General features: G+C 53.8%; 9 protein-coding genes and 1 non-coding gene across 10 annotated transcripts; 7 read left to right on the plus strand and 3 right to left on the minus strand.

The window, feature by feature from the left end:
* Positions 1 to 81: 81 nt before the first annotated feature.
* On the plus strand, positions 82 to 4,744 carry BKA78DRAFT_118631 (uncharacterized protein). The gene is made up of 3 exons (XM_066882380.1): positions 82 to 172; positions 238 to 433; positions 526 to 4,744. The coding sequence occupies exons 2-3, from the start codon at positions 337 to 339 to the stop codon at positions 4,497 to 4,499; spliced, it is 4,071 nt and encodes a 1,356-aa protein (XP_066745510.1). The 5' UTR covers positions 82 to 172; positions 238 to 336; the 3' UTR covers positions 4,500 to 4,744.
* A 1,315-nt stretch (positions 4,745 to 6,059) lies between these two features.
* BKA78DRAFT_379032 (ferritin-like domain-containing protein) lies at positions 6,060 to 8,059 on the plus strand (the record flags this gene model as incomplete). The annotated part of the gene is made up of 6 exons (XM_066892930.1): positions 6,060 to 6,128; positions 6,179 to 6,660; positions 6,709 to 6,984; positions 7,043 to 7,399; positions 7,500 to 7,622; positions 7,683 to 8,059. The coding sequence occupies 6 exons, from the start codon at positions 6,060 to 6,062 to the stop codon at positions 7,705 to 7,707; spliced, it is 1,332 nt and encodes a 443-aa protein (XP_066745511.1). The 3' UTR covers positions 7,708 to 8,059.
* Positions 8,060 to 9,520: 1,461 nt separating this feature from the next.
* BKA78DRAFT_294736 (putative short chain dehydrogenase/oxidoreductase) lies at positions 9,521 to 10,423 on the minus strand (the record flags this gene model as incomplete). Its single annotated transcript, XM_066886393.1, has 3 exons — positions 9,521 to 9,831; positions 9,889 to 10,189; positions 10,244 to 10,423. The coding sequence occupies 3 exons, from the start codon at positions 10,421 to 10,423 to the stop codon at positions 9,521 to 9,523; spliced, it is 792 nt and encodes a 263-aa protein (XP_066745512.1).
* A 1,576-nt stretch (positions 10,424 to 11,999) lies between these two features.
* BKA78DRAFT_368630 (uncharacterized protein) lies at positions 12,000 to 12,769 on the plus strand (the record flags this gene model as incomplete). Its single annotated transcript, XM_066892635.1, has 2 exons — positions 12,000 to 12,631; positions 12,681 to 12,769. Exons 1-2 carry the CDS (start codon positions 12,226 to 12,228, stop codon positions 12,767 to 12,769), a joined length of 495 nt encoding a protein of 164 aa, XP_066745513.1. The 5' UTR covers positions 12,000 to 12,225.
* Positions 12,595 to 13,460, plus strand: BKA78DRAFT_118691 (uncharacterized protein). Its single transcript, XM_066882381.1, has 3 exons — positions 12,595 to 12,635; positions 12,681 to 13,275; positions 13,383 to 13,460. Exon 2 carries the CDS (start codon positions 12,780 to 12,782, stop codon positions 13,248 to 13,250), a length of 471 nt encoding a protein of 156 aa, XP_066745514.1. The 5' UTR covers positions 12,595 to 12,635; positions 12,681 to 12,779; the 3' UTR covers positions 13,251 to 13,275; positions 13,383 to 13,460.
* A 908-nt stretch (positions 13,461 to 14,368) lies between these two features.
* BKA78DRAFT_118702 (serine carboxypeptidase-like protein) lies at positions 14,369 to 16,770 on the plus strand. The gene is made up of 7 exons (XM_066882382.1): positions 14,369 to 14,674; positions 14,724 to 14,838; positions 14,888 to 15,073; positions 15,128 to 15,300; positions 15,347 to 15,445; positions 15,512 to 15,784; positions 15,837 to 16,770. The coding sequence occupies exons 1-7, from the start codon at positions 14,470 to 14,472 to the stop codon at positions 16,451 to 16,453; spliced, it is 1,668 nt and encodes a 555-aa protein (XP_066745515.1). The 5' UTR covers positions 14,369 to 14,469; the 3' UTR covers positions 16,454 to 16,770.
* Positions 16,679 to 16,774, plus strand: BKA78DRAFT_t80. Its single transcript has one exon. It is a non-coding gene; the product is annotated as a tRNA-Asn (tRNA).
* A 687-nt stretch (positions 16,775 to 17,461) lies between these two features.
* On the minus strand, positions 17,462 to 19,972 carry BKA78DRAFT_294739 (endothelin-converting enzyme; the record flags this gene model as incomplete). The annotated part of the gene is made up of 4 exons (XM_066886394.1): positions 17,462 to 18,303; positions 18,358 to 19,431; positions 19,487 to 19,825; positions 19,879 to 19,972. 4 exons carry the CDS (start codon positions 19,970 to 19,972, stop codon positions 17,462 to 17,464), a joined length of 2,349 nt encoding a protein of 782 aa, XP_066745516.1.
* Positions 19,973 to 22,736: 2,764 nt separating this feature from the next.
* Positions 22,737 to 23,959, minus strand: BKA78DRAFT_242721 (magnesium transporter; the record flags this gene model as incomplete). The annotated part of the gene is made up of 4 exons (XM_066883940.1): positions 22,737 to 23,540; positions 23,592 to 23,684; positions 23,733 to 23,870; positions 23,927 to 23,959. Coding segments are annotated over 4 exons (1,068 nt in total), but the record flags the coding sequence as incomplete, so codon positions are not given.
* Positions 23,960 to 24,360: 401 nt separating this feature from the next.
* Positions 24,361 to 25,677, plus strand: BKA78DRAFT_311781 (vacuolar ATP synthase subunit E). Its single transcript, XM_066888244.1, has 3 exons — positions 24,361 to 24,566; positions 24,633 to 25,141; positions 25,193 to 25,677. The coding sequence occupies exons 1-3, from the start codon at positions 24,534 to 24,536 to the stop codon at positions 25,341 to 25,343; spliced, it is 693 nt and encodes a 230-aa protein (XP_066745518.1). The 5' UTR covers positions 24,361 to 24,533; the 3' UTR covers positions 25,344 to 25,677.
* Positions 25,678 to 25,749: the final 72 nt, after the last annotated feature.

Below are 25,749 nucleotides of genomic sequence, written 5' to 3' on the forward strand. Positions count from 1 at the left end.
CTCAAGAAGGCATCTCTCCCTCATCATCCGTCCAAGCGCTTTTGCCGACCGGCATCTGCTATCTTCGACATCCGAGCTCCCTACACGCGAGCCAACCCGACACCGCCTGCCATTTCGCCATAGCTCGCGAGCTCTGCGCAAACCATCGCCAGCTTCTCACGACCTGCCTGCCGTAAGTCCCGCCCTTGTCGCATGCTGCCGCTAGCTCCGGTCCACCCTTCTGACACTTTCGCCTAGGTTACCACTGTCCGTTCTGTCCCCGACCTGGACCGAGAGCCTCCTGCTCTACCCCACCACCCTCGACACGCCCTGCACACTTTTTGACAGTCTTTGGTCATGGATCCTCAAGGAAACAATGGTCCCATGGGCCCTGCAGGCCGCCGTTTGCACATTGCGCATCGGCGTAGCCCCTCCGAGTTGACGCCCCTCATGAGTATGACCCCTCTTCTGGAGCTTCCCTGCCATGTTTCACTTGCCCTGCTTGGAACACCTCTGGCTGACTGCTTACTTTTTTTTCTTCTCTAGTGGAACAACTCGCCATTGCACAGCAGATTGAAGCTTTACAGCAGCAGCAACAACAAATAGCTGCTACCCACCAACAATATGTCAACATGGGCATGATTCCCGCCCAGCAACACCTCGCAGGTCAGCAATTTCAGATGCAGGGCCAGATGCAAGGCCAGCTTGGAAACTTTCAGTTTCCTCAGCAGCAACAGCAGCAGCATCTGGGCGTCCCCATGAATGCGCCTGTACAAAACAACACGCATCGCCGCAATCAGTCGGCTATGCCCAACATGACCATGGGCCCTCCTCCGGCACCCTCTGCTGGCGCATCTGGATTTGGCGAATTCCAAAACCAGGGTCGCGAGAACGTCAACCCTCGTGGAGGACGTCAGGGTTCTGTTGGAGGTGGCGGTCACACCAGGCGTCATTCGCTCGCACTTCCAGAAGCCAAAAAGGCGGCCGAACTGGCGGAGCAAAAGAGGAAGACGTCTGGCTTCCAATTCCCCATCCCTGGTGCTTCCGGTGCGTCCAGCACCGAACGTTCGTCGAGCCCTTCCAGCGGGCAAAGCACCGAACAATTCAAGCCTGCAGGCCGCGGAGCTTCTCACGGCCGCAGTCAAAGCATGGCCGTTGGCAACGGGCGCGGCAGCTCTCGAGGCGGAAGCTTCCAGTTCCCGCCGCCCCAAAATGACGGTGGCTCCATGGACTTTCAACGCCGAGGCTCCACAGGCCACAACCGCTCGTCTTCCCGCAACTTCGACGGCAACTGGAGACAGCCTCAAAACCAACAGCAAAATGTGCAAGACCAGCAATCGAACAACATGGGAAGCTTCAACATGAACCAAGCCACAGGAGCCGCCCCGTTCCAGCCGGGACATCGTTCTCGGGGATCTCTCAGCAGCCAGTCGGTTAGCTCCATTGGCAACTTCCAATACAATGCTCAGCCTCAGCTCCTGCACCTTCCCCAAGGTCAGGTTTTTGTCCCCCCTCAGATGCTTGGTCAAGTCCAAGGTCTCAACCCGCTCCAGCTTGCGCAATTCCAGGCGCTCCAGGCCGCGCAAATGAATGGACAAGGTCTTGGTGGCCTCCAAGGAAGCCAGCATGCGCCTCAAATGTCCATGCAGCAACAGCAGTCGCAACAGCAGCGCAAGACGCTCTTTACTCCCTATCTCCCGCAGGCTAGTCTCCCTGCGCTCCTGAGCGACGGTCAGCTTGTTGCTGGTGTCCTCCGCGTCAACAAAAAGAATCGTAGCGACGCTTACGTTACCAGCACTGATCTCGACGCCGACATTTTCATTTGTGGTAGCAAGGACAGGAACCGCGCTTTAGAGGGCGACTACGTTGCCATTGAGTTGCTCGACGTGGATGAGGTCTGGAGCCAGAAGCGCGAAAAGGAAGAGAAGAAGAAGCGCAAAGACAACACTGATCGTGGCAGCAGCATTGCTGTCAATGACGCAACGACGCAGCCCGAGACTGGTGGCTCGGAGGGTGGTATCCGCAGGCGTGGCAGTTTGAGACAGCGCCCCACCCAGAAGAAGAATGACGATGTCGAAGTTGAGGGACAGAGTCTCCTCCTTATGGAAGAAGAGGAAATCAACGACGACCAGAAGCCGCTCTACGCTGGTCATGTTGTCGCTGTCATTGAGCGTGTGGCCGGCCAAATGTTTTCCGGCACCCTGGGACTGTTGCGCCCCAGCAGCCAGGCCACCAAGGAAAAGCAGGAGGCTGAGCGCGCCGCTCGCGAGGGTAGCCACGGTCGCCAGCAACCCGAACGCCATCAAGAAAAGCCCAAGATTGTCTGGTTCAAGCCCACCGACAAGCGTGTCCCCCTGATCGCCATTCCAACAGAGCAAGCTCCCCGCGACTTTGTGGAGAGGCATCAAGACTATGCCAACCGCATCTTTGTAGCCTGCATCAAGCGTTGGCCCATCACTTCCCTTCATCCGTTTGGAACGCTTGTTGAGCAGCTGGGTGAGATGGGCGACTTGAAGGTCGAGACCGATGCTCTCCTTCGCGACAACAACTTTGGCCCTGACGACTTTTCCGAGGCTGTCCTCCGCAACGTCGGCTTTGACGAATGGTCAGTTGCCAACGATGGCGAAGCTGCTCTGGAAACCCGACGTGACTTCCGCGAAGAGCAGACCTTTACCATCGACCCCAACGGCAGCAAGGAGCTTGACGATGCCATTCATTTCAAGTCACTCCCAGACGGCAATGTGGAAATCGGTATTCACGTTGCCGATGTTGCTCACTTTGTCAAGTCCAATTCTCTCGTCGATCGCGAGGCCAAGAAGCGGGGAACCGCAGTCTATCTGACCAACCGCGCTGTGAACATGCTTCCTCCCAGGCTTGCGGCTGAAATCCTTTGCTTGAGCCCAGGTGAAGAGCGTTACACCGTCAGTATAGTCTTTAAGGCCGATCCCAACTCTGGCAAGGTCTTTGAAGAGGAGACCTGGATGGGCAAGGGTGTCATCCGCAGCTCTGGCAAGCTTTCTTACGAGCAGGTCGACAACATCATTAGTGGCCGCGGAGCTGGTCTTGGTGAGAGAGAGCACGATGTCAAGATGCTGCATCAGCTTGCTACAAAGTTCCGCGACGCTCGTTTCGGCAACCGTTCATCGAACGTCCCCTCTCTTAGACTGCTCTACCAGCTGGATGACGAGAATGTGCCAGTCGAGGAGAACATCTTCCACTCTTCGCCTGCTCATGAGCTGATTGAAGAGCTGAGCCACAACGCCAACGCCTATGTTGCGCAGCAGCTCAACTCCAAGCTCGGCGAAAAGGCCCTTCTCCGTCGCCATGCTGGACCTAACCCCCGCCGTTTGCGTACTTTCGTGGACAGAATGTCCGCCATTGGTTTTGAAATCGACCCTACGAGCAGCGGTACTCTTCAGAGCAGCCTTTTCAAAATTGAGGACAGCAACATCCGCCAGGGTATGGAGACTCTCATCGTCAAGACCATGTCGAGAGCCAAGTACTTTGTCGCCGGCAAGCAGACCGATGACCAGTGGTCTCACTACGCGCTTAACCTACCTCTGTACACTCATTTCACCAACCCCTCTCGTCGCTACGCCGACATCATCGTTCACCGTCAACTCGACTCCATCTTGTCGGAAGGCAAGGTCGAGTTTACCGAGGATATCGAGTCACTCAACAAGACCACTGAAATGTGCAACACGAAGAAGGACTCGGCGCACAACGCCCAAGAGCAGAGCGTCCACATCGAGTCGTGCCGCAAGATGGATAAGATGCGCCAGGACATTGGCGGCGATCTCATCTCCGAGGGCATCGTCTTGTGTGTCTACGAATCGGCCTTTGATGTCCTCATCCCTGAATTCGGGTTTGAGAAGCGCGTACACTGTGACCAACTTCCCCTCAAGAAGGCCGAGTTTGACAAGAACAAGCGCCTGCTTGAGCTTTACTGGGAGAAGGGCGTTCCCTCTTCGACTTACATCCCTGAGGATGAGCGTCCCAAGACTGGCTCCGTCCGCGGCGCCAACGCGTTGGCGGCAGCGCGCGAGGCGGAGGCAGCCAAGCAAGCTTCCAAGGAGAAGGAAGAGGCCCAGCGCCGCAACATGGACACCAACACCATGTCTGCCGACGACGTGGATGCTTTGTTCGACGATGACGATGACGCTGTGTCTGATCTGGTCGAGGGCACCTCGGGCGTTTCCCTCAACCAACCCGGAGCTGATCGCCCGACGCAAAGCATGCCGCCCTCGCCGACGAGGACTGGCCTCATGGCATCTGAGCATGCGCCGCACCGGACTCAATCTGACCCCAAGATTTCGCAGAGCGCCGCAGACAACGTCATCGAGGCCAAGCTGAGCAACAAGGATAAATACCTGAAGCTCTTCACTTTGAGGGAGGAGAATGGCAACCACATTCAGGATGTCAAGGAGATGACCCGCGTTCCTGTCATCTTGAAGACGGATCTCACCAAGAGCCCTCCGTACGTTGACAAACCCATCACCATGTTGATATTTAACAGCTAATCTGAGTGCAGGTGCCTGACCATTCGATCCCTTAACCCGTACGCTCTTTGAACGATGAAATAGATCAATTGACTTTCAAGTGGCGTCTCGAAGTCACAACATTTCCCGATTTCCATTTTTATTGGTCCATCTTACTCAAGAATCGACGGGGCGTTCGTTATTATCAGGTTGTCTTCAGCTGCTTTGTACACATCCCTTGTGCTGTACATAGCTGTGCAGGCATCGTCCGTTCCTTGACTCGCAGTGGTCTTTGCACTGCCCAGCTCGGATACATGACGACGTATCCCACAGCCTTAGGGTGAGGTCTGCCTGATCGGAGGGATTGGCATTCCTACGGTTGGAATCGTAATGGAGATCAGGAAGGAAGGATTGATAAAAAGCAGATGGGACTTGAAATTGGGAGTTGCAAGGTGGAAAGGCGGCACCAAGTTGCAGTAGAGATGGAGGTCAAGGTTTCAGCGCCGGTGACTTTTGGGAAAGGGGTGGCGACTATGTTAACGAGTTCTCTTTTGCGGAGACGTCAAATAAGTAGTTGCGAGCAGTGATAATAGCTAGAGTTGATTTTAACGCCTGCCTTTCCCAGTTGAGCTGATGAGACGTCGTCGCATGACAAATGGATTCTGGTGCGCCACACTCGGGATCGTCTGAAGGCCCGAGGGACCGCGTGGTCGTCTCAAGTTCTGGAATCTGCAGTTGACAGCAGCACTGTTCACTGCGGAGAAAAGCCATGGCTTCGAAAAGGCCATGGGGTTCGGGAGGATGAGGTCCCACCCGGTTGGGACGCTTCCTGGCTGCTGCTTTGAAGGATGACATGATGCGAGTAAGCCTTTCTTGCAGATGGATTCTTTAATCTTGCAGGCTCGATGCAGCCATATGCACTACCTTGCGAATGTGTTGCTAAAGACAAGTCAGAATCCGATCCATTTCCAATTTCGACCATCGCCCACGTGGGACTTCATGCGCCGCAGGTCTCACCGCCGGATCCCGAGTCGCAGAACCGTCTCAACACCAACTTGCCAATGTCGGTAGCTTGTCCTTCTTTCCTATTGGCTTGCATTTCCTCACATCCCGGCAAGACTAACTGTCACCGTCTCCATAGACATGCGCTCTGTTCTTGATACTGACTGAAATCACCCAAGTGCTAGGCAACCAGCCACACCATGGTACGTTCGGCATCTCAAGCATGCCCAATTATGACAATTTGGGAGATGCCTGCGAGGATACGGAATGCTTTTGCGCCGTGAAACCAAGTCAAAAGGCAGGTATAAGGTCTTGTGCCATGCCAAATCCTTTGCTCGTCGCCGAGACTTTCTCGCAGAGCGATCGGGTCTGTCGCTTGATTTTACTTAATTGACATTGTCTTTCCTTTGTCCAAACTTTTCTCTGCTTTGAGACTCGAATTGCTGCTTTACTGCGCGGCCGAGCTCCGGTAGTCGCGACCTTCCTTTTTCGAGTCTTCGCTCTCTACCACCGCTCCGTCCCTGGTCGGACTCCTTTCATTCACGTCTAGTTGAACTGGATCATCGCAGGACGACTTTATAATTATACCTAATTTCCGTCATGGCACCCATCAGAGGTTTAATCAAGACGCTTCTGCTGTTAGGTCCCATCTTTGCGAATGCCACGCCAGTAAGGTCGATTCATCCCTTTGTGCTGTTGTCTTCTAACTGTTCCTACAGGTAATTGTCCCAAGGCAGGCAAATCCCGCTGCCCCAGCTCCTCAAACAGTCACTGTCCTCCCGATAGGAGCGACGCCTGCTGCGGCTGCTCCTCAAGCTGCTCAACCAGAAGCAGCGCCTCCTCAGGGGAGCTCACCACAGGGAACTTCACCACAGGGAACCTCTCCGCAAGGATCAAGTCCCCAAGGTTCTTCTCCTCAGGCCCAAGGAACTGCTCCTCCAGCAACCGCGCCACAAGGTACTTCTCCGCAAGGAACCTCGCCCCAGGGGGTTTCTCCTCAGAGTGTCTCTCCACAAGGAACCAACCCACAGGGCACAGCTCCTCAGGGGACGGCCCCTCAAGGACAAGAGCCTCAGGGGCAAGCTCCTCAAGGACAAGCTCCTCAAGGACAAGCTCCCCAAGGACAAGCCCCCCAGGGACAAGCTCCTCAGGGACAAGCACCATCTAACAATGGTCTTACGGACATTGATATTCTCAACTTGTGAGATACCTTGAAGGTTTTCTGTTCTATTGGACTCACACCACGCAGCGCTCTGACAGCCGAACACCTCGAATCCGCCTTTTACGCACAAGGCTTTGCCAAATTCCCCGCCGCGCAATTCAAAGCCGCCGGTCTCACTGATGGCGACGTTCAAGCTCTTCAGTCGATCGGCAATTCAGAAAGCACCCATGTCTCAGCTCTTCTCTCCGCCATCGCCAGCCAAGGAGCCGAGCCAGTCCAGCCCTGCACCTATCAATTCAACTTTACCGACCCCAAGGCCATGATAGCCACAGCTCGAACCCTTGAGGCAGTCGGACTGTCTGCGTGAGTCCCCCAAGTCACCACCGTCGCCTCCCTTCTAACCGCCGCCGTCGGCGTGCAGTTACCTGGGCGCCGCGCCCCTAATCCAATCCCGCGACGTCCTCAACGCCGCCACGACCATCGCTACCATCGAAGCCCGACACCAGACGCTTGTGCGCGTGGCCTCGGGCGCCGTGCCCGTCCCCGCCTCGTTCGACACGCCGCTGGGCCCGCGCGCTGTCTTCACCCTCGCCAGCAGCTTCATCCAGTCTTGCCCCCAAGGCTCCAACCTCAACATCGCCCCCTTTCCCCCTATCCAGTTCACAACTCCCGCCCCCGGCGCCGGCACGCAGCAGGGCAATTTCGTCAAGGCCGGTGATACGCTTTCGCTTGCGGCGGGGATGCCGAATGGCGGCCAATTTTGCGCGTTTAGCAGCTCGTAAGTGCTTCTCCTTGCTTGTTGAGTCGCCCCTCGAGCAACTTTGCTTCTTGGTTGAAGCGTCATTCTGCTGGGGTCCGTCGCTAACACTTGGAAACAGCGGCGGAAATCAGTTCTCCACGCTCGCCAACGGCAACTGTCAGGTTCCGCAGAATCTGGTCGGCGAAGTATTTGTGCTCGTGACGAACCAACAATCAGTCACCGATGGCGCCGTCATCGCCGGGTAAGCCATCTTAGCATCCAATCCTCAGGCTTCAAAAACCAGCTGCTGACCTCGGTGCAGTCCTTCTGTCCTCCAGGCTTCCTAAGAGACACGCGGAGGATTGTGGATTGTAGCTTTGAAAACTTTTGACCAATTTGTAAAGTAATCAACACCTTTACTCAAGTGTTTGGCTGCGCCGCTTGCGCGTGCAGAGAAGCAGCAACCGGCCAGGCGCCAGTCGTCTGCATTTGCCGCTCCACTTCTTCTTTGTCCTGATCTCACAGGGCTGAAGCAGTGGCCGAATACCCTTCTTTCGGTATTTCTCCTCCGTCTCGTAGTCTTCTGTGCAGCGACTTGCCCGCAGCCCCATTTTGTTTTGCATCATCCAGCAGCGATGCTGTCGTTTTTCAGAATGCTTGCCTGCCATGGCAAGGCTGACTGACTTTGCTCGGCCAAGGGGGTTTTGACAGTTTTTTTTTTTTTTTTTTTTTTCAAAATTTGGAATGAGACATGTCCGTCAACCAGGGAGACCTCATATGCCCTTGAAAGCAATGAATCCGAAAAAGAAGTCCTAGACATCACTTGCGCCTGTCCTACATGTTGAACACGTGGTGCCCCGTTCCCGCCTCCCTCCTACCTACCTACCTTCCCTCCTTCCTGAGCAGTCAGTCCGCAACCTAATCCAAACGAGACCAGACCAAACATGGATGAAATAGACATAGCGCGCACGATGCGAGGCAAACGCCAAAAATGAGGCTAGGCAAAGCGCCACTCTCGTGTGCGTCATAAGACAGAGGCTGGGCTGCTTTGGGGCCCACGAGTGTCAAATCACATCGCGGGCATCTGTCATCATCCATCATCCGTCAATCAACCCACCCCACACAACCATCCCAACAGCCGGACCGGACCGAGCAGAGGGTCTACCGGGCGATCGACCGCCCTCATCCCTTCTCTAGGTTCCTTGCTTGCTTGCCTGCCTTTGCATTTGTAAGTGCGCGTGTTGGACGTGCGCTGGTGCGACGGCTTGGGGGTCTTGCCCGTTTGCCTGCCGTCCGTCCATCCGCTTGACTTGCCCCAGACGGTGCGGTGTGGCCTCGCCGGACGAAGCCACCCACGCCCTTGTAGGCGAGTGAAAAGCCCGATTCGGCGGCTCTGTGCGTGCATTTGACAGTCGCCAGTGGTGGCGCGGAGCCTTCGGATTCTCTTTCGCCTTGTTGTTCGGATTAGGTAGTGGGTCTCTTGGCTGACCTCCTCGCACACTTTACACCTGCGCCTCCGATCAACATGTCACTTGGTAGGCTGGGACGACGCTGGGCTCGATGGATTTGACGTAGTGCTAGCTGTACAGACGAGCGTCCTTGGCTAGATGGGGTGATGGAAACAAGATTGAATGTCGTGGCATGCTCCAAGGCCGAATTGTATACCCTAAGGGATATAGTCAGTCAAAGCCTGTGGTCAGGGCCTGTGGTCAAAGCCTGAGGTCAAGGCTTGAGATCAAGGCCTGAGGTCAAGGTCTCACGTCTGGGCCTTACTCACGCCCTAGCCTCACTCCCGTTCAGACGTGTATGTAGACGTTCGACGTTCAGACAGATCTTGAATTACCCAATTCGGCTCCTTGGCCAGAAGGGGTTATTGCCTTGGGAGTAGGATCGATTGTAGCGCCCTTCTGCAAGCTCAAATTTCCAAGTCTTCCGACCCAACACACTTGAATGCTGCCTGAATACTCGCTGTGTGCCAGATTTTTGGTGTTGAGCCTTGAAGTGAACATTTCATATGTGGCTCAATGGTATCACTTTTTCATCCGGAAGTTGTAGGTGGAGCTCGATTTCAAAAGTCGGATTGTTCGATTCCGAGGTCTCTCCAGTAGAATACAATCCCTAGCCTATCGTACATTCGATCATTCAATCGTAATTAGTCGTCTAGAAAGAAGAAACTCCTCCGTCAGCTGTAACGACAGCTCCGTTCACCGGCTTAGCGTTGTCCGACGACAAAAAGACAATGGTCTTGGCGACCTTCTCGGCCTCGACTGTCGAAGGGCAGGGCGTGCTCAACAATTGCTGGCTGAGCGCAAGGCCTTCCTCGTTTAAGACGCCGTCGAAGGACTTGAAGATGTTGGTGTGCATAGGACCCGGCAGGATGGCGTTGCAGCGAACGTTCTTGTTGGCGTACCGGACAGCGGTGTTCTTGGTCAAACCAATCAGACCGTGTTTGGCAGCAGTGTAAGCCGCTCCTGTAGAACTGTAAGTCAAGCGCTCGAAACCCCTGGAAATCCAACATGGGAACTGACCTGAGAATCCACCGCTGAGCGAAGCTACCGAACCAACGTTGATGATGACACCACCAGGGTTCTTCTGGCTAAGAAATTGCTTCACGGCATGCTTGCTCACAAGCGCCGGGCCAGTCAAGTTGGTCGAGATAACCTTGTCCCAAGCAGCCTTTTCGATGGTGTCGACAGCATCGAAACCATCCATCACACCAGCACAGTTGACAACGACGTCAATGCGACCAAACTTGTGAAGAGTGTACTCGATAGCGTGCTCGGCGGACGCCTCGATCGTGACATCGGCGTTCGTCTTGGAGAGGATGTTCTAGAAGATGTCAGGCGACTTGTCACCATTCTTCCGATCCATGTGGTTACTTACAAGAGGGCCAATGTTGTACCAGTTCTCCAGGTCCTTCTCGGCCTCTGCAAGAGCAACGTCGTTGACATCGCAGATGCAGACCTTAGCCTTAGCCTCCAAAGCGGCTTTAGCAATAGCCCTTCCAAGGCCGCTGCCACCACCGGTGACGAGAACAATCTTGTCGTTGAGCAGGGGAGCCATCTTTCCGTTCAAAAGGTCAGAGTTCGGCATCGAAAAGCTTTGGGAGGGTTGTTATATAGTGTCAGGAAGAGGGGTAAGTGATGTTCAGGGAGAACCAGGGCTCCGGCATGCTTTTGAAGCTGGGACAGCTGGTGCCTCCTGAGGTCGAAGCTCCCCACTCAACCAATCTGTGACGTTGGAGTCCGTCGATAACTGGGACCCCAGACCGCGGGTACGAGATGGGAAACCGTGCAACCGTGCGGCAACACGCCATTCGGACCGCAATGACAATCGAAACTTGGAAGAGCTGAATGTTTCTGCGGTTGGTACCATCGACCGTGCTACTATCCAATATCATCGGACTGAATTGGTCTCTTCAATATGCGGTCAGTTGACAAAAATGGTTGTTTGCGAAGTAGCTACTTGGAGCTCGAGGTTAGGCATATCATTGCCAGTTTGGCCGAAACGTGGCCAGAACGGAAGTCTCAGCCCCCGCCAACACCACGAGGCGGGGGATGTCGACCCACCAGATGTGGCTCAAGATTGAACCGTGCTTCCGAGGTGTTCAAGGCACAACGAGAAGGGCTTCTTCAGGCGTGGCGATTCGCCCCCTTCGACGTCCATACGAAGCCAGAAGACGAGGAGTCCGCGACAGCTTTGGGGTGGTCTCTGGTGAAAATCATGATGGATGCCGCTTCATGAATTCCCAATCGTGTTCTTGGAGCGTAATGGGTTAGAACCGATCCATGATGTTGAAGACCGAGGGAGAGAAGGCGACGGGAGTGGGAACAACAAGACGCCGGGAGAACGGGAAGCGGAACGACGCGTTGCCACGTGCGGGATGACGTAAACTGAGAGACCCTTCCTGAGTGCTTCCGTTCCTTTCTCCCCGGCCAGTCTTGCCGGCGTCTCTTCATCTTCACCACATGCTGCGTCTTCTCTGAAATTTTGCTCAATCGGCTCATGCTCAATGCACCTCATTCGCAAGCCCCAAATCGTCACCTCGAATGCTGGCTAGCATTTGCGTCAACGCGAGCCTCGTCGAGCCCTACATCGTTCTACGTCAATCTTTCGCACAAGCAGATTCGCTCAACTTTTGCAGCAGCCGAGCTGACTGGACAGAATTTTGGACGCCGTTGATGACCCTGACCGATCCATGAGTCGGACACCGACCAGTACGTTGCCACGACCTTCGCTAGGCTTTGCCTCTGTCGCCGTTTCTCGAACATTTTGCCCGTTGGCCGAACACTGTAAAGACATCGTCGGTCTCGGGTGTTCGATGCATGGCTCTACAATATCTGGCGTTGGAGAGTAGTTTTAAGATGTACTCGCGGAACAGTCAGCGCCGGTCTTCGGAGCGACTCTGCGACGAAAAAAACCGGGACTCTTGCCCAAGCCGATTTGAACCGCTGCATGTGCGATATAGCACAATATGCTCGACCATGTGCCAACCCTTCAACGCTCGTGACAGACCAATGGAGTTCGGCTGAATTCGGCACCCGATCACATTGCTGACTTGCGGCATCCATCCGACTTCAGTTCTTGACGCCGCAGACGCCGGCAGGCTATGCTGGATGAAAGGGAGCCAAAATCAGACCACTTTGGTCGAAATTGTGGGTCCTGTTAACGCTTTTAGGAAATCTTCGCTGCACCCTGGATCGCAATTCAGCCTTTCCCCCACTTGTTCCTTCTCCCGACGCTCCCTATGAATACCCAGCCTTGTCGCATGTCCCATGTGAAACTCCCTTTTCCCAGTCACTCATTCTCCTCTTCATTTTTGCTCTTCGTTGTCTTTTGCGCGTTTTCTGGCACTTCAAGCAAAGATGGTTCTCGGTCCGACCGCCCGCCGCTGGCTTCCTTATCTCAACTTCACCGTCGCAATTTCTGCGCTCGGCTTCCAGACTGGCGTACTGTACCCCTGGCACGAGGAGCTAGACCGAGAGTTCAAAAAGCTCAGGGAGGAGAACAAGGAACAGCTCCAGGTATTCCACGAGGCCAAGCTTAGGAGGCTGGAAGAACTGGAGACGCGCTTCGCGAACGAGAAAACTCACAAGGTTTGCACAATCTTTGCCTCGGATCACTCCCATGCTGACTCCAAAAGCTTTCTTGGTGGCCATTCCAATATAAATCACCATCCCAGTAGATTCGATCTTATGATCATCTATCGCATCTTTTCCAGTGTTGTCAAAACTGTCGAGACCTACTATCTCAGCGACAGGGCTGGCATATGTAGGTACTGGATCCATACCCCAAACTCCATTTACTAACGCGCGATCAGCAACTGATTTCCTACCAAGTTTGGGCGCATGGGATGATTACTGGAGTTTTGATTCGACAAGGGCCAGGCTAGAGCTCTCGATACCCTAGACTTCCTTGCATGTCGTACTGGCATGTTGCAATCCTAACAAACTATTTTACCATGCTACTGGCAGAAAGAAATACGCTTGTTACAATGAGGCTCAGCATCTACTCACTAGCGTCGGACTCAAGTAGCCGCAATCAGTGCTTTCACAGCATCTTATTCGTCGCCCGCTTCGCACAAGCGTCGTCTAATTCCCGAGGGACTAGAGCCTCCTTCTTGCGACAGCTTTCCTCTTGGCGACCAGTTTCTCTTGCAAGCCCGCGATGTTGGTGGTCTTTTCAACACATGGATCCTGCGACTACTGACTCTGCAGTCTTCGTTTTGAAGTTGTCTTCAATTCATGAATTGTGGCCACTGGTATACAGTAATTGTGTACAGGGACTGGTGCTCGGGAGAGTTCTAACGCGAGCGGATGCAACCAGCGGTCAATTTCGAAATTCGCAACAACCCAAAATAGAATCGCTCCACCATTACCATCGCTCATGATGTTGATCATGATTAGATTCGCAAGGTCAGAACTAGTTGGTCGTCGCGTGTCAGGTTGCCGAGCACACAGCCGCCCTGAATGGCGTTCGGTTCCTGGTGTTGATGGCTTGGGCTCATTTGAAACGTCTACAGGAACAACTTGACACAATGCCTACCGAGGCTGACATTTTGCCCTCCATTGCTGCTAGATCCAGCAGTTTCACTCCAAACACATCAACCGGTCAAGAATGACTGGATGACGACGAAGTAGGTATCCTGTCTCACCGCTTCGAAGCACTCATGATGTCGACAAAGCTAATTCTTTCGCATCTACCAGCATCAATGGCCAGTCGTTCGGCGCCTGCTGCGAGAACCACACCTTACGTTTGAGTTTACTGTCGAGATGCGCGCGGCCCAAGGCTACCATTCGCCGACTTCATTCGCGGATAGTGAGCCGCTACCCTTGCTCTCCCGCGCACCGCCCGCCATGCTTAAGTACCCGTTGAGCCAAAATTCATTAAGCAATGCAGGGAGCTGTAAATGGTCAAGGTATGCGCCCACAAACAAGCCACGTCCCGTGTAGGTGGATCGCAACGGCATCAAGTTAAGCATACGATCAGATTTGTACACAGCGACTCAACATTCGAGTAAGCGAACACGAGTCCTTTGGCAAACGACGTCACTCCTCCAAATTGACACGATTGCTGGTCACAGCAGCCTCGTGCGAAGTGACACTTGATCAACACAGGCATCCCCGCCTTAATGTTGCCCTACGTAAGACGCACGGCTGAGGAACACAACAAGCACGGCTCGTACAACACAACTTCTGGGGCACAAACGAGTACGGCACTTTTCCTGCGAAGCGGTTCTGCCAATCGTAATCAAGCTGGCGTCTCCCGAGTCAGCCCTCCGCCTTTGGACCGGTGTCTCTATCCCGGGAAAGGACGAGCCCCGAGGGCGGCAGCTAAGTGCGGCCCTTGTCGATGCTCTTGACATCGATCTGCCTGCAAGACATGCGGAAATGGCAGCAAATGGCATACCTCCTGCTAGTTGCAGCTAGCTCAGGCATGCGACTGCATCACCATCACCCGTCCCGAGATATTGATTGGTGACACTACGTGGAATCGCCTGCTGCCCAAAAACAAATGTGCATTGGCCCTTATAACCAGTGGTCGAAGCACAAGCCCGACTTTTTGTTTACCGTTTCACACTTCGTGTGCCCTGAATCCTCCCCTCCAGGATGAAGCATTTTTGTGCTCTTGGGCTGCTCTCATCCTTTGTCGCTGCTTCATCCCCTGGCTTGGGCGCAAACAGTGACGCGTTCAAGCTTTTTCAGCGAGCTGAGAGCTACAATAAGCCGGTACCTTTCGAAGATGTCCGCTCGCCAGCCCAAGTAGAATATCTGCAGAAGCGACAGTCCCGATTTCGAACACCAGCTTCGGAGAGTCAGTCCGCCAACCGCTTTGGATGTTTCTTCGTGCTGAAAGCTTGCAGAATTCGTAGTGGACGGAAGAGCGATACCTGATGTGCCATTTGACGTTGGAGAATCATACGCAGGACTTCTACCGATCTCTGATGATCCAAACGAGAGCCGGAAGCTCTTCTTTTGGTACAAACCCCAGTTTGGAAAAATGACCGGTACCTGACGAGAGTGACAGGTTCTTCCCTTCGACAAACCCCGCAGCGGGCTCAGAAGTCACTGCCTGGTTCAATGGAGGACCGGGTTGCAGCTCCCTCTTGGGCCTCCTTAGAGAAAATGGCCCTTTCACATGGCAAGATGGAACATATGCACCTACGCAGAACCCTTACACCTGGGTCAATTTGACAAATATGGTCTGGATCGAGTGAGTCAACATCTTGTCAGAGCAGCTGTATCACAGCCGCTGAACTCTATCCAGACAGCCAGTTGGTGTTGGTTACACTCAGGGGAAGCCGAATATCACAGACGAGGAAGGCGTAGGGGAACAACTGGCAGGATTCTGGAAGCAGTTCATCGACACATTCGATTTGAAAGGCGCCAAGGTCTACTTGACAGGGGAAAGCTACGCGGGATTCTATGTTCCCTACATTGGTATGTTTCCTGAGGAGATTTGGGGGACATTACTGATTCCAAGCAGCGGATGAATTTATCAGTCGCAACGACAAAGATTATTACAATTTGGCTGGCGTAGCAATCAATGATCCGATCATAGGAAGCAGCACTGCTCAGCAGGCCGGTAAGTTTCGGTCTCTCATTATTCAGAGAATGGCGAATGTGGTCTTGGAAGTTGACTTGCGCTCAGTTCCCGCGGCCCCGTTCATGAACTACTGGCAGGAGCTTTTCTACCTCAACGGCTCGACAATGGAAAAAGTCAACTCGGCTGCTGACCAATGCGGTTTTACCGACTTGTTCAACAAGTTTCTCACGTTTCCACCGCCAGACGAAGACTTCCCGGACATTTTTGATCCTGCCAACCTTAAGAACAAAACCTGCGATGTCTTCAGTCAAATCATCGAAGCAGTCAAAGAAGTGAATCCATGCTTTGATATTTATCATATCACGACAACTTGTCCAAGTAAGTCCTCTTCGAAAATTTTCCAAATCGACTCAACTGATGGTTCCCGAAGCCCCCTATTCGATCCTCGGCAAAGTCAATAGAGACGACTACCAGCCCCCGGGCCTCCAAATATTCTTCAACCGCACCGACGTCCAACGCGCCATCAACGCACCCGTTGGAACCAATTGGACACAGTGCTCTCAGAAGCCCGTCTTCGCCGGCAACGGCAGCGACCTGACGCAAAGCCCTGCGCAAGACGGCACGCTCAGGCGCGTCATCGAAGCCACAAACAACACCATTATCGGCAGCGGCAACCTCGACTTCATCCTCCCGACCAACGGCACCCTCCTCGCCATCCAAAATACCACCTGGAATGGCAAGCGCGGCTTTCAAGAGTATCCCGGCCGCATTTTTTACTCGCCATACCATCCCGAGTATAACAAGGGCTGGCAGTCCGGCTCTGGCGAGGTAGGATTTTGGGGCCAGGAGAGAGGCTTGACATTCTACCAGGTTCAGCTGGCAGGACACGAGTTGCCTGGATATGCTGGTGGTCCTGCCTACCGCGTCATTGAGTACATGCTGGGCCGCGTCAAAAGCTTGGATGAGCAGTCGAACTTTTCGACGCAGCCAAACGCGAACTTTACGGGGCAGAGGGGGCCAGGAACCAGGAAGAGGAATGAATTGTGATTGGACGTCGGTGGCCGCTCTGGGAGAGTTGAGGTTGTAATGCAGGAGAGGCGATGGCTGAGACTGAGCTGGTGAGGAGTCGACTGTACCTAGAATGCATGTGAGACTGCGCTTGGGAGCGACCCGGCGAGAAGGCCTATTTGACGATTGCATGATGACGTAGGCGTAGAGAGTCTACAGTATATATTTGGCATAACCAGCTGCTCATTCAACAAATCACGTGAAGACTCCGTGGCGCAATTGGTTAGCGCGTCTGACTGTTATAGAGAGCAATCTCGATAGTCAATCAGGAGGTTGGCAGTTCAAGCCTGCCCGGGGTCGTGTTCTTTTGCCTTTCGTTTTGCTGCTTTCCGTATTTGCTGAATTGCTTGTGGAGAAGAGAAAAGAACGACTCCAAAAACTGATGTCACAGGTGTGGGGTTTTCTTTTCGGCTGAAGTACGGCGAGCAGTGAGTTTCTCCGGGTTACGACCGACTGTGGTCGACCTTGAGGAACGGCACTTCCCCAATAACGTGCTATCACCAGCCCTGTTCACCTTTGTTGTCTTTTCAGTTTTTCCTAGGTCAAGTGATTCTGCAGTCATCAAGATCATGAGGCCTCACCCTCCGCGCCTCCTGCCGAACCATTTGACCATCCAGTATTCCGACATTTTCGACTCGAGCAACCCTCGGTGGGCAAGCTTCGCTCATTGCCTCTATTACAATTGGCGCTCCAGGCAGCAGTAATTGTGGTTTGGTCGAGTCAAGACCGAGGCTGTTCCAAGATGGCAGTTCTGCTTCGCCTCTTGACGCGTGGATCATTCGCCTCACTGCAGGGCTTTGTCAACTTGCAAGCCAGGTTGTTTACTCACTTGCTGCGGGCACTGAAGTTTCGAAGTTTCGAAGGCAGCCATGTGTCGGAGAGAGTCATAAAGGCATCTAGGATTTACAGTTGCTCGACTAATTTTGGACACTGAACAGGAAAAGGAATACCAAAAGGATCATCGTAGCATCAGAGTCCTCCACCACCCTACCACAGTTCGCAAACAGGATTCGTATCCTTGCATTCGAAAGCCTCCTTGAAGGGCCTCGAGTTTGCCAAAACACCCAAGACGCGCTGTTCATTGGGAGTGTGAGGGTCTGATAAGACCTGTTGGACCAGAGCCCGCCTCCTCGCCTTCTGGGCCCAAATGTTGGCAAAGCTCACAAAGAAGAGCTTCTCAGGAGTAAGTTTAGCGTCCTCAGGTAAGCCCGGTAGCATCTGGTTGCGCTTCTTGTCGTTGCGTCGCTTCCAAGCCTCGTAGCTCGACGAGACGCCGCCGGCATCAGCAATGTTCTCGCCCTGGGTGAGCTCGCCTTTGATAGGCACGGGCTTGTCGTCGAGGCCCGGAATGCTGTACTTGGCATATTGCTGAACGAAGCATTTCGTGCGTTCCTTGAAGTTGTCGCGCGTCTGCTGATCCCACCACGTCGCAAAGGCTCCGCGTTCGTCGAACTTGGAGCCTTGGTCATCGAAGCCGTGGGTAATCTCGTGCCCAGCAATCGCGCCAAACCCGCCGTATGATACGTACTCGGGGAGTTGCCGGTCGAAGAAGGGAACTTGCATTATGCCTGCTGGGAAGTTTATTTGGTTGTAGTTAGGGAAGTAGTAGGCGTTGATGGTGTTGGCACTGGCGGCCCACCGGTCTTTGTCTGTCGGCCGCAGCAGGTCATCCCAGCTTCTGTTGGAGCTGAAGTAGGTAATGTTCAACTTGTTCTCGAAGTACTTGGTGCGGCTGACGGTAAGGTTGGCGTAGAACTCTTGCACAGAGCGCGGGTCGAGGACGTTGGGCGACTTGTCAGGGTAGCCGATCTTCTTGCCAATTAAGGAAACTGGATTTTCATCAGCAACCCATCATTCGACTGATGAGTGCCGGTGCTGCTCACCTTTCTTCTTGGATCTTTCTTGCACGTCTTTCGCCATCCAATCATAATTCGGAAACCTCTCTTCGTAGATGGCCCTGATGTCATCGATTATCTGCTCGCCCAAACTTTTGGAATCTTGACCAAAGGCGCGCGCCTGGACGTATGCACCGCTCAATATCCACGGCATGTTCGAGTCAACCTCCTGTTGACATGTTCGCCAACGGTCTTGTATGGCATCGTCCGGCCGACCAGCCAGCTGATTATTGAATCGTCGCAGGGGAATCCTGAGGTCGCGGTAGACCGAGTCCGCCCACTCGCGAATGATGTTCCACTGGAAATACGCATACAAGACGTCCGTTGGGACGCTCCTAATCAGCTGTGAAAGCTGGCGAAAGTATTCCACCGATTTGACAATGACAGTGTCGGCTTCGTATCCAGGCGGCGTGAACGCGTTGACAAGCTGCGTGTGTGAAAGGTCTGGCACCAACTTGTCCACATCCTCCAGCTTGTACGGGTTGTATGTGAGTTCGACGTCTCGCTCCTGTTCGGGGTCAAGCTGTGCAAGGGCGATCCGGCGCTCCAACTCAAAGACCTGCTGTGCTATGTTGCCGTGCGTCCCGTTGTTTCCCAGAAAGATATCAAATATCTCGGCGATTGTCCGCGTGTAGTTGGTCTGCACATCCGTCCGGTTGTAGTACTCCTTTGACGGAAGCCCCCCCAATCCGCCGGAGTCGAGGTATATGGTCACGACGTCTGGGTTTTTGAGATCTGACCCCGTGTCGGCACCAACGAGCGGGGTGACGCCCAGTCGAAGAAGAGAGATAAGAATGTCCGTCAAGCCATTGGTAGTATCGTACTTTCCCGAATCCGGTTTCGGCACTGCGTCGAGAATATCTTTGATGGGCTTGGCCCCAACCGTCTTGATCAAGTCCTCATCCAAACAGGCGTCATATGCCGTTTTCATCTTGATGAAATTGTCGCGGTCGACCAAGCGATCCTGGTTGCTCAACGTGGTGGTTTGGTTGTATGGGCTCTCGAGGACCTTTCGCAACAGGTCTCGGTTGCTGTCATCCAACACACTAAAAGAGCTGACCGCTGTCGGAACTCAGTCAGCATTTTTCCCACGTTGTTTTCCCGGAAAGTGACTCACAAGATTGATCTGGTCTATAGTTGTTGAAGCTTTGCCAATTGCCCACCGCAAAGTTCCAAAAGTCGGCACATGGATCAATGCTGGTATAATTGACTCCCAAGGACCGTTTGATGTATGCGCCATAGTCTTTGCAGGCCTGGGTCTGACAAATGTCGTCTTCTGGTGGAGGAGAGTTCTGCCGCGCGACAAGACGTTGACTGCCAGGTTCGATTGGATGTGGATACACGATTTGATTTCCCCTTTCCTTCTCGCCTGACTGCTTGATGGCGCCATCCTGATGGCCAAGATCTTCAACTTTATGGGAAAGACGATTCGGGTCTGACTGTTCTCTTCGAATACCTGGGAGTAATTTGTTAGCTCGACTGAACGCGTGAATTGAAAAGACGCCTTACCAGTTGGCGGTGAACCAAGGATGAAGTAAAGGAAGAACACCAGCAATGCGCCCAGTCCAATTATGAATCGAACTGACACGGCGCCCCTCCGCATGATGCTCTTTGACTGAACCCCATTCTCCGTGAACGGCAAGTCGAGGCCCATGATGATTGCTACCGGGCACCAGCGGCCGAAAGACGAAGTTTGGTCTTGGCTGGAAAGTTCGAAGTTCTACCCGACCAAAGCAGTCGACTTCGAGCGACTAACGCACCTTCCAAATACTGCAGCCACCGACAACCCACAGCCAAAAAACTCAGCCACTTCCACTTTTTCCTCCGAACTTCCCTGGAATTTTCCTGTCAGAGAGCAAGATAGGCGAGGCGGATGCGATGTGATCCAGGCAGACGACCACGCTTGGCAAACCATGTTCAGGGTCATGCCTTCCGAAAAAGGAAACACTAGTCTACCCGACGCAAGGTTATTAGGGTAAGGCGACGGAGCAAATTCCCATGAAGACCATTGAAAAGGTTGTCTTGCTTTGACTAGTCATAGAAAGTAGGCCAAGCTCGGTAGATCAATACCTAAATCGCCGTGCTTCCACACTTCATTTGGTCTAAAAAAACCTCGGTGTTGAAGAGGCAGACTTCTTGATCTGACGACGTTCATGTCATTCTGAAGAGACCTGTATAATGTGGCTTCGCTTCTCGCTAGACCTCCGCTGAACGAGCGCAGCCTTCGTCGGAAGACGGCGGCTGGCTGCACGCTAAGGACATGGATGTGAGGTTCGAGACGTGTCGTCGCGCCCAACCAAGCGGGCACCCAGTTTGGTCAGGTGGTGGGACGGTTGTGTAGTACGTCATCGAAAGTTCTGTGCGTTGCTGAGCCATCCATGGTCCCTGCTCATCAAGTCGGCTTTGTTTACCGGAGGTTCGTGCTTTGAATTATATTCCTTTTCCCAGCCCGTCCAGATGCCCAAAAGCAATGCTTGAAATGGCGGTGTCGCTTGTTTGCCAGTAGATCCGTGGATTGGATGTGTCTCATCTTGGAGCTGCTCGAGGGCGTTCTCTTCACTCTGAATTTGTCGTAAAGTCCCTGGGACTAATCACCGCCCTTCAATTCAAGGTAGAATAGATCGCTGCTGATGTGAATCGCGAAGGGAGAACAATTGAACATGGACGTGTACCATCAGCAGTCTGACACGGATAAAATCATTTGGATTCCGGAAAGATGATCCTCGAACGGAGATGTGTCAAGACGACCCCTCCGAGTATGGAAAGCATTCGGCGACAGATCCTTTCCCGCCATCATCGGTGTGCATGCAGACGTCTGCTTTTGTGTCAGTGTGTTGCCCATGCTGAAATGAAATAGGGTTGATCGCCAGGCATGGCGCATATTCGTATCTCCCTTCGCATAACGACCTCTGCCGTTGGCGGCATTCTCTATCCACTTACAATCATTTCCGCTCTGCCCCTCGCCGAGGTGAAGTGTTTGAAACGGTCAAGTAGCGGGGCTGAGTTGGGCCAAGACGTGTGTTGTTTGCGTTAGCTCCTTTACGAGCCAGCATCATCCCTGAGATCGTGGGGCTTGACGACGCCCCGCCAACGTCGTGTGAAGACACGGGAATACTGTATTCCAACGTCAATTCAGTGACCATGCGAGAAAAATTTGTTTTCTCAAAGAACAGAAAAAATTTCCGAGAATTGGAAGAGGTAAAAATACAAGGCATTGAAGATCATAAACACGCGGTCTCAGTCTACGAAGACATTGAACAGAGCAAAAACGCAGGTGATGGTGCTGTTGAACGAATCAGGCCAAGGGGCAGACGGCAGAGAACTCCAAGTTTCCCGCTATTCGTATGCCATTGCCGGTCCAAGATGCAAAATTCCAAAGGTGGAAACGCTGACGCGAGCTAAATAATTCTCCCGCGTATTCTTGATGATGGATAACGATAGATGAACGAAGGGAAAGATTTACTCCAGAATCTGAGAATCCAAAGTATAACGGAGAACGCCAGGAAAGCGGTGAAGTGTAATCAAAGAAGAGGGTATAATGTTTCCAATCTGTGAACCACTGGACGGTTGCACCCAAAACCTATCCGGTGTCCATCCAGTCTCACAGAGAGCTCCCAAGCTGATGCAAAGAAAATCAAACATGAGTTTGGTTGTGTATATCAGAGGTTGTCTCGGTCGCCCCTGCTCGAGCCCCTGTTCTCACTCCTTTCTCTCTCTTCATCGGCATTGCTTCGTCCTCTCCACCAATTCAGCCTGAAAGGACCCCCACTTGCTTGTCGTGACACGCGTGTCCGCGGATTACGGATTTGCCAAAAGCTGGACCTTTCTGGACTTGGGCTGAGAATTGTCGCGTCCGGCTCATCATCTCCATCAGTAATTGATCGATCCAAAGGCAGACGAGGTTCAGAGGTTGCCGCTGGTCTGCTGCTGCCTCCTCCGTACACAATGCTCTCCCACCATCTTCGCTTTCTCTGATTCGCCTTTTGGCTTGAGAGTGGAAGCGTGCCTGACCGTATCCTCGCGTGGCCCCTACCCCTTCCCCGACCACGCGCATCAACAGGCGAATGCATGTCGCTCCCCCTTCTTTCCCGATCATTCAACTCGTCCCACACCTCACCCGCTTCTTCAGCAATAGTCATTCGGCGCATGCGACCCAAGGGGGCTGGCCTGTGCGGACTCTCCTTTTGGGTGGGGCTTTGGCTCCCTGCGGCGTTTCTCGCGGCCGCCGAAGGGGCTGTGTTCGTGCGGATCAGGAGAGGCGTTCTCTCGTCCAGGGAGGCTCCAACAGCGTGGCTACCCTTGCGCTTCTTGCTGCTGCTGGCGATTCCAAGGGGCGCTTCTTCATCAAATTGCGTAGGGTTGAAAAAGGGATCCTCTTCCGAATCGGATCCTCCGGCGTTGATGAAACCGAGTCCAGGGCTGAGCGCGTTCCTGGGTGGTGGAACGCCTGAGAAGGAGTGACGAGAAAGCTTCCTCTGGTGTGCGCTTGCAATTGGGTCTTTGTCTTCGAGGCGCCAACTCAATGCGGCAACACCAGCGAGGAGAATGACAGTTCCGACAGCGATAAGAATGGAATCCTTTATCGGGAGGCGGGAGACCTGGCGGAAATAGATCAGTCCGTCCAGGATGGCAATAATGTTGTAGATGCAGAAGACAAATGGATAGAGCACACTGGTAGAACAAAGCTTGAGGCCGCGGTGGAGGTAATAGAGCTGAGTGAGGGCGAGGAACACGAGCCCCAGTAGGATTATGTAGGACTGCCATCGGTTGAATTGGTTCTCCCTGTCAATGATGGTCCGCACAATCAATTCGACGGCTGATTTTGCCACTAGCAGCGAATGGGCGGAAAGTATACCGCTGATAGCTCCAAAGGCCATTCCGCGAAGGAGTCGAACCAATGGAGTAGGCCGGGGAACTACCCGTTTGAGGAACCATTGTGCTGCAAAAAGTCCTATGCAGATTAAAAAGGTCGCGACAAGCCATATGAGGAATTGTGTGCGTGCGAGGAGGACCAAAAGTTGGTTCAGCGTATGTGAGGGTTCCGTTAAGGCGCCAAATATGCCGATTAGCACAGCACCAACGGCAACGAGGATCGTGCCAACAAGGGAGAAGCGGGTGAAGGGTTCGCTGAGGATGAGAGTCGCGCATATCGAGTTGAAGACCAGGCCAGACTTGTAACGTCAGCATGGCACTCCTGAATGTATTTTGGAAGAAGTCCATACCGCTTGCAGCGTCGAAAGCACAGGTAGAGGGAGGGTCGTAATTTGTATGGTACTCCCAACAAGGTTGGCCACGATGAACATTAACATGCCCACCTACGAGTATTAGCAGGGTCCAGGATTGCACATGCGTGGTGTGCGTACCTGCCACCTCCGTCGTCGGTATGGCGGGCGCCGGTCGTCGGTCTCATGTTTCTCTTCCTCGAGGAGATGCGATTTGCGTTGCAGTGTCAGACCCAGGCTCTGTATGCTGGTTGAAAGCAGTCCAACAAAGACTCCAAGCTACGGCGAGAACAGGTCAGCTGGGCGTCGTGGTACGCATGTGGCGGGACACTCACAGCAACGCTCCCGCCAGCGGAAAGCTCAACCATGACTTGTGTTGCTACTCAGGTAAGGCAAGATGCTACCTGATGAGCACAGACATGCTGCCGCATGCAAGAAGAGACCAAGGCGGGTGCGCCCGTAGGAGGCGCAAAAAGGAGCGAGGGGCGCGAGCCTTGAGGATGGGACAAGGTGAAACGGTGCGGATGATGATGATGCGCGGCGACGCTCACGAGACGCAGGCCGAATCGCCTGAGTGTGGATGGCGAGGGGAGAAGTCGGAGACGGAGGCGGGAGAGCGCGCGCGTGGAAAAATTAGCGTGGGGAGGATGGAGAGGAGAGGAAGAGGCGAGGAGATGTAGAGAAAAGAAAGAGGACGAGGCCAGCAAGGGTGGTGGTGGTTGTTGTTAGTTGCATGGGCAGCCGCATCTCTGGGCTCGGGCACCTGGCTGGGGCTCTGGTCTGGGTGTCTGGCTGGGCGCCCGAGCTTCGAGCTGCTGCGACATCACCTCCACCTCGACCATCACCACCACCACCACTGTCGACTTCGCTCTCCGCGCCCTCTTCCAACCGTCTCGTACGCCCTGAGCAGCTCATCCGTCTCCGCTTCTCCGCCTGCCCACCATGTCGCAAATCCACGCCATGTCCGACGACCAGGTACATCCGCTTCTTGCTCCCCGCACACCGCCGACAAGCTTCCGCTGACTGTCTCCCACAATGCAGGTCGCCGGCGAGCTCAAGAAGATGACGGCGTTCATTCGCCAGGAAGCTCTGGAGAAGGCCAAGGAGATCCAAATCAAGGCCGACGAAGAGTTCGCCATTGAGAAGTCGAAGCTCGTCCGCCAAGAGACTGCCGCCATCGACGCCGCCTACGAGAAGAAGTTCAAGCAGGCCTCCATGTCCCAGCAGATTACCCGCTCTACCCTCGCAAACAAGACTAGACTGCGTGTGCTGGGTGCCCGTCAGGAGTTGCTCGACGACTTGTTCGAGCAGGCCCGTAAGAAGCTCTCGGATGTCTCCAAGGATAAGGGCAAGTACCAGGCTGCGCTGAAGAACCTCATTCTTGAGGGTCTGTACTCTATGAACGAGGCCAAGGTGCAGGTCCGCGCACGCAAGTCCGATTATGACACGGTCAAAAAGGCAATCCCCGAGGCGGAGAAGGAGTACAAGGACAAGGTGGGCAAGGACGTCAAGGTGGAGATTGATGAGAAGAACCCGCTGCCGGACGGAGCGTAAGTAAACCATAACTGAAGAATATGGCCCGTGCTGACACTCGACCGCAGTTCCGGAGGTGTCTCCATTGTGGGCGGCAGTGGCAAGATTGAAATCAACAACACATTCGACGAGCGGCTACGGTTGCTGGAGCAGGAAGCGTTGCCTTCGATCCGGGTGACGCTCTTTGGCGAGAACACGAACCGCAAGTTCAAAGACTGAGCGATTGCTCGTAGACGATCATGTACAGGATTAATTGCGCGTGCATACATCTCAGAGATGAGACCATTGCATCGAGCTAAATGGATGAGGTTGGTAGAGGGGAGAGATGATTTGTTATCACGGCGTCGACCGGAGCTTGGAATGGCCATGTGTATGATACAATTGTGAGGGCAGCAAGCTGTAGTCCTTTTTACTTCACGACGATATAAGCGGAAACGATGTGTGTTTGGAATGCAGGGCAGTCTGACGCGGGCTCGCACGTGAGAGCCCGTACCGCATCAGGTCGCGGCCGGCGAATCGGCCAGCAAGCCCGACCCTGCTTCGTCACCGTCTGTCCCCAACTTCTGCGACCACTCCACACCTCCACAACAACACCGCAAGTACCGCCCTGATCTCTTCGCCGCAG

Source organism: Phyllosticta capitalensis, assembly GCF_038381095.1.
Source record: "Phyllosticta capitalensis strain CBS 128856 chromosome Unknown BKA78scaffold_4, whole genome shotgun sequence".
Lineage (NCBI taxonomy): Eukaryota > Fungi > Ascomycota > Dothideomycetes > Botryosphaeriales > Phyllostictaceae > Phyllosticta > Phyllosticta capitalensis.